At 44.2% G+C, this 8,226-nt stretch overlaps 2 protein-coding genes across 4 annotated transcripts; one reads left to right on the top strand and one right to left on the bottom strand.

Annotated features, from left to right (window-relative positions):
- The first annotated feature begins 1,374 nt into the window (after positions 1–1,374).
- Positions 1,375–6,260, top strand: LOC118510929 (serine/threonine-protein kinase PLK4). Of its 2 annotated transcripts, XM_036053347.1 has the most exons (6): positions 1,375–1,512; positions 1,584–1,696; positions 3,693–3,788; positions 3,869–5,053; positions 5,131–5,683; positions 5,788–6,248. In XM_036053347.1, the coding sequence occupies exons 2-6, from the start codon at positions 1,640–1,642 to the stop codon at positions 6,081–6,083; spliced, it is 2,187 nt and encodes a 728-aa protein (XP_035909240.1). In that variant the 5' UTR covers positions 1,375–1,512; positions 1,584–1,639; the 3' UTR covers positions 6,084–6,248. The 2 variants fall into 2 exon arrangements, with proteins under 2 accessions (XP_035909240.1, XP_035909241.1); XM_036053348.1 differs by lacking the exons at positions 1,375–1,512; positions 1,584–1,696 and adding an exon at positions 3,406–3,580 and having other exon boundaries at positions 5,788–6,260.
- Positions 6,036–7,690, bottom strand: LOC118510931 (sperm-associated antigen 7 homolog). 2 transcript variants are annotated; one of them, XM_036053352.1, is made up of 5 exons: positions 7,606–7,690; positions 7,416–7,539; positions 7,148–7,304; positions 6,741–7,075; positions 6,245–6,669 (listed from the first exon to the last, which is right to left on the bottom strand). In XM_036053352.1, the coding sequence occupies exons 2-5, from the start codon at positions 7,492–7,494 to the stop codon at positions 6,557–6,559; spliced, it is 684 nt and encodes a 227-aa protein (XP_035909245.1). In that variant the 5' UTR covers positions 7,495–7,539; positions 7,606–7,690; the 3' UTR covers positions 6,245–6,556. The 2 variants fall into 2 exon arrangements, with proteins under 2 accessions (XP_035909243.1, XP_035909245.1); XM_036053350.1 differs by having other exon boundaries at positions 6,036–6,669; positions 7,416–7,637.
- Between the last annotated feature and the right edge of the window lie 536 nt (positions 7,691–8,226).

Genomic DNA, 8,226 nt, shown 5'->3' with positions numbered 1-8,226 from the left:
GGGTCATCGAGGGGAATGGTATTGAGAAGACCCGGCAAACAATTCGGGTCAGTTTGTAGGTGAAGGATATGTAGAAATCGTGCGAAAATGGGTGAAACTCGTGGGGGGCAATCTTGCTCGGGCGAACTAGCTGTTTAGCTCGTTGCAGCGCATGCGCTGTGCTGTCTTTGAATGTGTGCGTGCGTCAAAAGCGAGCGAAACGCCGCTGTGTCAAAAAATGTGTAAACAAACTCAGTTGGAGTTCAGGTGGAATAACAAAAATTGCTTTAAAAAAGCTGTGTGTGTGGCTGATACTCCAGCATCTTCCCATTTGTGTAAACAACGCCAAGAGTATTACTGTTTTGTGATCATCATATTTCATTCGGATTGCACATTACCGGGCAGAAAAAGGTAACGTATTGTTTTCCATACTACTGTGTTCATAGCAACGCCTACTGTTATTTCATTTGCGCTTATATTACACCTTGTTTAACCTATTTTTTTCCTACCAGCATTGCGTCGCACGCCTTTCATCGGGTGTATTGTGGCCGAAATTTCATTCACTACCGCAGCCGTTTGGGCAGTTCGGGCAACCAGTTTTAATAATAAACATTGTGAACAAAAATCGTGCCCAGGACAAGTTGTTTTTGCTTGAACTAACTCTGTGTTCTTATTTACATGAATAGATACGGTGGACGGATGAATGCCGCTTGCTGACGACTGCTCTTCGTGAAATGTTGATCCCGGTGATGAAACACACGGTTCCGGTATCATGCTTGGTGACGGCTGACGGGATCTTTGATGCACGACAGTCGTTTTTGCCGGTCGCGCAACGTCATGCGCGCATGAACCAGCAGCTGAAGCAACAGACGATTTCGGCGTCGCACTTGTGGTCGGCTGCGATCCTCGCATTGGTTCGTCAAACGATCCTAACGGTCGCGGAATGCCATCCACGGATCCAGCAGCGGGAATGACCGATGGTACCGGCGTCGCACTTGTGGACAGCTGCGATCCATGCGAACGCTTTAACGACATTGTCGCTAGTGGAACAACACGCACGGAACTAGCAGGCACAAGAATCATCCCACGTATCGCTTTCGTTGAGGGCTGCGATCCTCGCTTTTGTTCTATCGATCCTGCCGGACGCGTAGCGATATCCACGGAACCAGCAGTGAGAGCAGTAGAAGATTCCAAGGTCGCAGACGATTTTGCCGGCCGCGGAATGACACGCATGGAACCTGCAGCGGGGACAAATGCCGGTACCGGCGTCGCACTAGTGGACGGCTGCGATCGTCGATTTTGTTCCACCGATCCTGCCGGTCGCGTAGCGATATCCATGGAACCAGCATCGGGGGCAAGAGACGGTTCCGGCGTCGGTCTTGATGACGTTCGCGGTCCAAAAACACGGACGATCGCTCCTGTCGAGCATAATACAGCCGAAGGCAGTTGTTGCGGTGCAAAAAGGCGCCCTTTCTTTGGTGGTTCCGACATTATATTTTAGCTGAAATAATCAATCGTTTTATTATTTTTTATGTAAGTATGATAAAAATTTGATTCATTGTCATGCACTTAATCTTACTTACTTTTATTTATTTATTTTCCAGGTGAAACTGCTGTATTGAATTTGAATGCTGCTTTGTGCTTTGGAATCTCAGTGTTTATGTTTTCAGCTTTGACTTTCAATCAAAGTGAGTTGAGAGGAGGTGTCGGAATCAAGGTATGTAGATATAGAAGGTAGAGTTGTTTAGAGCAAATTGACATTTCTCGACCTGACATAACAGTTCCGTGATGATCAAGGTATGTAGATATAGAAGGTAGAGTTGTTTAGAGCAAATTGACATTTCTCGACCTGACATAACAGTTCCGAGGTGATCAAGGGGAAGGGTATTGAGAAGAGTGACGGCAGCGTCGGAGGAGGCGCCGGTGGTGGTATCGCTTGCGATTTTTTGACGAAAAATGCAACCAAATATCGTCAATCTTCTGTGGGACAACACTTAATATGCGAAGATGACCCATAAATTAGCGAAATTGCTCAAAGGACTGAGAATCGAGGCTGTTTGTTCATGTTGGTAGCCCCATACCATATGTTTTTGTAAACAAACTCTGACATAACTCGACTAAAATGTCGCCCTGTCAAATCGATAAAAATCCACCTTCTAAATCAAGGTGTATGTATTTAGAAGGTGGATTTTTATCGATTTGACAGGGCGACATTTTAGTCGAGTTATGTCAGAGTTTGTTTACAAAAACATATGGTATGGGGCTACCAACATGAACAAACAGCCTCGATTCTCAGTCCTTTGAGCAATTTCGCTAATTTATGGGGCATCTTCGCATATTAAGTGTTGTCCCACAGACGATTGACGATATTTGGTTGCATTTTTCGTCAAAAAATCGCAAGCGATACCACCACCGGCGCCTCCTCCGATGCTGCCGTCACTCTTCTCAATACCCTTCCCCTTGATCACCTCGGAACTGTTATGTCAGGTCAAGAAATGTCAATTTGCTCTAAACAACTCTACCTTCTATATCCATATACCTTGGTGGTGATCAAGGGGAAGGGTATTGAAAAGAGCGATGGCAGCGTCGGAGGAGGCGCCGGTGGTGGTATCGCTTGCAATTTTTTGACGAAAAATGCAACCAAATATCGTCAATCTTCTGTGGGACAACATTGGATCTGCGAAGATGACCCTTAAACTAGCGAAATTGCTCAAGGGACTGAGAATCGAGGCTGTTTGTTCATGTTGGTAGTCCCATACCATATGTTTTTGTAAACCAACTCTGACATAACTTGACTAAAATGTCGCCCTGTCAAATCGATAAAAATCCACCTTCTAAATACATACACCTTGATCACCACGGAACTGTTATGTCAGGTCGAGAAATGTCAATTTGCTCTAAACAACTCTACCTCAAGGTATATGGATCAAGGTATATGGATATAGAAGGTAGAGTTGTTTAGAGCAAATTGACATTTCTCGACCTGACATAACAGTTCTGTGGTGATCGAGGGGAAGGGTATTGAGAAGAGTGATGGCAGCGTCGGAGGAGGCGCCGGTGGTGGTATCGCTTGCGATTTTTTGACGAAAAATGCAACCAAATATCGTCAATCTTCTGTGGGACAGCACTTAATATGCGAAGATGACCCATAAATTAGCGAAATTGCTCAAGGGTCTGAGAATTGAGGCTGTTTGTTCATGTTTGTAGCCCATACCATATGTTTTTGTAAACAAGCTCTGACATATCTCGACTAAAATGGTGGGCTGTAAAATCGACAAAAATTCACCTTCCAAATACATACACCTTGGCTCTATCCTATATAGACTTTGGTTCCAGTGGTCTGAATGTCAAACCAAATCCAAGATGGCTGAAAGTATGTGCGTACCGTTGTTCTGTGCATTCTGGTTTGAAATGAATGCGTAACTGTCATTTTGACAGTGCATTTTTAACGTACAAAGCGCGTCGCTGTGCCGACCAAGCGTGCCTGAACTACTCCTTCTTCGTTTGTTTGTGAATTCCGTTTATTAATTCTAAAGTTTTATTTATAGTATTTTACTCACTCGTTGCCACCATGCTAGGAAAGCTAGGAGAGAAGATTGAGGTGTGTTTAATGCGAACGGACTGAACCGATCCCATTTGTTTACAAAAGCATAAGATGTGAGGCTGTGCTGTGCGTTGCTTATTTTTTATGCTCAATGTTTACACTATTCTAGGATTATGCTGTGTATGAGGTTCTTGGGAAAGGAGGATTTGGCTGCGTCTATAAAGCGAGATGTCTGTTGACTGGCTGTTTTGTTGCGATCAAAATGGTAAGATTCGTCTTGAAATAGCTTACCAGTGTAACCAATCCGTGTTTACAACAGTTGTGTTTTTCACCTGCTTCATTTAGATCAACAAACAGAGGATGCACGCTTCGGGAATGGCTAACCGTGTGCGGCAGGAGGTGGCCATACATTCCAAACTAAAGCATCCATCTATTTTGGAGCTGTACACATTCTTCGAAGACTTTGAGCATGTTTATTTGGTGCTGGAATTGGCGGAAAACGGCGAATTGCAACAGTTTCTTCGCGAACGAAATATGCCCTTTAGTGAATACGAAGCAGCATTGATCTTGCGGCGCGTAGTTGACGGACTGCTATACCTGCATACGCATCAAATACTGCATCGTGATATATCGCTTTCCAATTTGTTGATCACAAAAGATATGAACATTAAAATTGCTGACTTTGGGCTTGCAACGGAACTGATGCAGCCAGATGAGAAACATCATACACTGTGCGGCACACCGAACTACATATCACCAGAAGTGGCATCTCGCGCATCGCACGGCTTACCGGCCGACGTATGGGGCTTAGGATGTATGCTGTACACACTCCTGGTTGGAAAGCCCCCGTTCGACACCGACGGTGTCAAGTCCACGTTGGCAAGGGTGGTACTGTCCAACTACAGCTTACCGACGCACCTCTCTTCAGACGTGAGCGATCTTATTGAACGACTGCTCAAGAAAAATCCAACCGAACGAATCAAGCTAGAGGAAGTGCTCAGTCATCCCTTTCTGTCCCGATACGATTTGGGTAGAGCGAAAGCGTACGTTTTCAACAGTGTAAATCAAAAGTTCCCGTCCGCCGCAGACAGTGGCATGGGCACAATTTCAAGCAACAGTGGAAGTAAATCGGATTTGTTTCAAGTGCATTTTTCTGGCGCCGCCGTAAGCAATAGCAGTTGCAACAATCGACCGAATGAGAATCTGTACCACGAACAATTCGCATCATCAAACTATCGATATCGAGAAAAGCAGCACGGAGCCGGGAGCATTGAATCGTCGTACCAATTTGTTCCCGAACCTCACATTTCACTGCTGCAAAAGTTTAACAGCATGGAGCTAGTGGAAAAATACAACATCAACCCAAAACACATTGCCGGACGGGACGGATGTGTACCTTTGCTAAGCTCGTCCAAATCCGCAACGGACGCGACGGAGAACAGAACGGGTGCGCAAATAACAAACACACCAAATTCCTTCGAACATCACGCATTCACTACTCCGAGATCATCAAAAGCTCCTGAAACACACGTACGTATAATCATTGTTCATAAAACTGTGGTTTCTTTAAGAGCTCTAAACTAAATGTTAAATTCGAACCATTTCAGTACTACATGTTGCAAAAAGCAACAGCAGCGACAAGCATAGTACAGACGCAGGATAGTTTGAGCAGGCACCAGAATAATAATACGCCCGTGGCGCTCAAAGATCCTTCGGGAGCAAACGTTCGATTGCCAGCTCGTTTCGATACGTTGCGTCTGCTACCTACACGGAATCGGACAAAGTACGTAATTTTATCGATTGTCGCCGAGAGTGGCGAGGTCGTCCTAGAGTTTCTCAAACCCAGAGGTCGGAATCAAGAGGATCGCGTGGTAGATGTGTGTCGCATATCGGGCGACGGGCTAAGATTTATGTTGTACCAGCCGGATGGTAGTCGTGGGGTGGCCATTAAAAATGAGCCGCCAGATTTGCCCTCCAGGGGTGTGGATCAAATTTACAACTATGAAGAGATTCCCGAAAAGCATTGGAAAAAGTACATGTATGCTGCACGCTTCGTAAATATGGTCAAGGCCAAAACGCCAAAAATTACTCTGTACAGCGAAAAGGCCAAGTGTCAACTGATGGAGACTATGCGAGATTATGAAGTGATGTTCTACGATGGTGCGTAAACATATACATATCGATGTGCAAATCTGCATGGAGAAGAAATCATGTAATGTTGTATCCCTCTCTCTCTCTCTCTCTTTCTGTGTGTTTTCAAATAGATACCAAAATTGTTCAAAGTTCGGCAAACGATGAGATCAAAATGGTCGACGCCAACGGTAAGGCGTATCGTGGGTTGGCATCCATATCGGCGATGGACGCTGCAAAGCTCGACCATTTCCAAGAAACGCACGACCATTGTCTGAGGATCGAGAAGCTGCTCTCAACCGTGTCGCACGGCGGGAAAACTTTCCCGGTGATTATTGGAAGACGTCCAGCCGGCTCCGATAGCAGTACGCCGGGGAAAAAAGACATGTCCAATCATCGGTTTTATTCACTCAATGTACGAACTACGTGACACAGAGCTGTTCATTATTATTAATTGTACTTTTATCCATGCATTCACGCAAACAAAACAATGTATGTGAATTTAAAGCTAAGTTTCTCTCTACAACTGAAAGCAGGAAAGAAGTTTGTGGCGCACCTTGGTTATTTAAGAAAAATGCACAAAAAACTAAATTAATTTGTAGCATAACGCTAAACCAGGATTTACTTGCATTTGCATTCCGAAATATGTGCAATCTAATCCTGATCCATCGGTAGATTTTTTCTCTTTTATGTTCCGCTCCGCTTGCTGAAGAGCCAAAAACCATAAATGACCAATACATGTTGGGCGGGCAATTCAACAGTAGAAGGTAATGTGTTTTCAAAATACTTACGCTAATCCATCAAGGATAATCTACAACAAAGGGTATTATTATTTTAATATTACTACTAATTAAGATGATGTGTACTGGCGCCTCTTAATCTTAATATGCACCGTTTTGTGGGTTAAAGCACAGGTGGCTCCGCCTGATGGTGTTGAGCTTTAAACCGCTTCTTTGCTGAAATGTCCGCCATCGTCTGTTCAATGGAGCGCACATCTTTTTTGTTCTCGCTGGGTACTGAAAAATCAACAGTAATTTTGATTACCTTCTGCTTTTCCTACGAATAAAGGCTAATTTGGTACTATTACCGTATCCGTAAGATCTGTTGAGTTCCGTTTTATGTGCAGTTTCTGTTGTCGCATCATTTCCAAAAATGTGCAGATACTTTTTGTTGTAATTGGAGCTTGGTTTGATCTCAACCGCTTTCGTAGCCGCTTCCCTGTCTTCGAGGGACTTTAAGCGCAACAGTTTGGCACGTTCTGCATATTGTTGTGCGGTTTCGGCATTCCATGCTTCACCATTCTTTCGAGCGTTCACTTCATCCTCGCATGGCTGATGCTCTTTCTTGTACACCACTATGTATCGTTCTCCCTCCATCCCGAAACTCATTCCAAAGAGACCAGCCGTTTCGGCAATGTCGTGCCTAGAGTCGTGTCGTGTAAAACAAACATATGAGCATTGTATCACAGCATCCGCTAACCGATGGTCTATTTACACGATGGAGCGATGCACCTGGTCCAGCGGCTGAAATTCCATGTAATGCCGATTATCATCTTTCACGAAACGCCCCAATCGCTCTTCCACATACGATCGAAAGCGATTCAGTTCTTCCCGTTGCTTATTTTTCTGAGTTTCATACTGCTGCTTTTGTTCTGCTCGAATGAAAAAAATACATGTAAAAGTTAATGCAACCAGCACCCAGCCGTCGGGCCTCTTTGAAACATCGATAGTTTCCCATCTCAGGTGTTCAAGTGTTGACTTACTTTCGTACATCTGCGATTTATTTTTGTCTTTTACTGGTGGTTTATCCATTGCACCTAGTATTGAATCCAACAGATCCATGTTTATATCGGTCGAATACAGCGATCAGTCACGGTAGTGCCAATTCTTCAGGATCGGAATGATTGCAATCAGTATTTTAGAAGGAAAGCAAGACAAAATCACCCAGCTTACCTAAACTCTGTTGGATGTCAACACAGAATTTTTTGACAAATTTATGAAGCGGCTTCTACACGTTCTTGTTTTGCGAATCTGACTGCCATACCGATACGTCAAAGCGCCCCATTGACAGCTGAGCCATTTATTATTATTATTATTAATAACGGCCGGCTTAGAGGTCGTATTGCTAAGTGATCCAGAATATGACCGAACAAAAAAAAAAATGCCTTTAACAACGAAACTTGTGAATGACTATGTGTTCAACGAAATTTACAAGAAATTTCTGTGTAGCGATAGGAGTGCCTTGAACCCGTCGGATCAAAGTCGGCTGGTTTTGAAAGCCGGAAGCGGTTCTGTGGACGAAGTAGAATCGGCACAAGCACAAACAACCGGAGATCGAATCCCGCCCGGACCGTTTCCCCATAGCAATGGCAGACTACTATCCAGCTACGTGTGGTATCCATAATGCTAGTAAACCAGAAATCCACGCGGAATGGAAGGAAGGAGCCGCTACCACATTGAAAATGCTATAAAAAAATAAAAAAAAATAATGTCTGCAAGGATCGTGACCAACAACCCGGATCGAACCAGAAGAGCATCGTTTAAGATCGATTGAACAGCTACGTTGCATGGGAG

The sequence above is a fragment of the Anopheles stephensi genome, chromosome 3, assembly GCF_013141755.1.
Source record: "Anopheles stephensi strain Indian chromosome 3, UCI_ANSTEP_V1.0, whole genome shotgun sequence".
Lineage (NCBI taxonomy): Eukaryota > Metazoa > Arthropoda > Insecta > Diptera > Culicidae > Anopheles > Anopheles stephensi.
The sequence above is the reverse complement of the archived record's forward strand: the minus strand, read 5'-3'. Positions and strand labels throughout refer to the sequence as shown.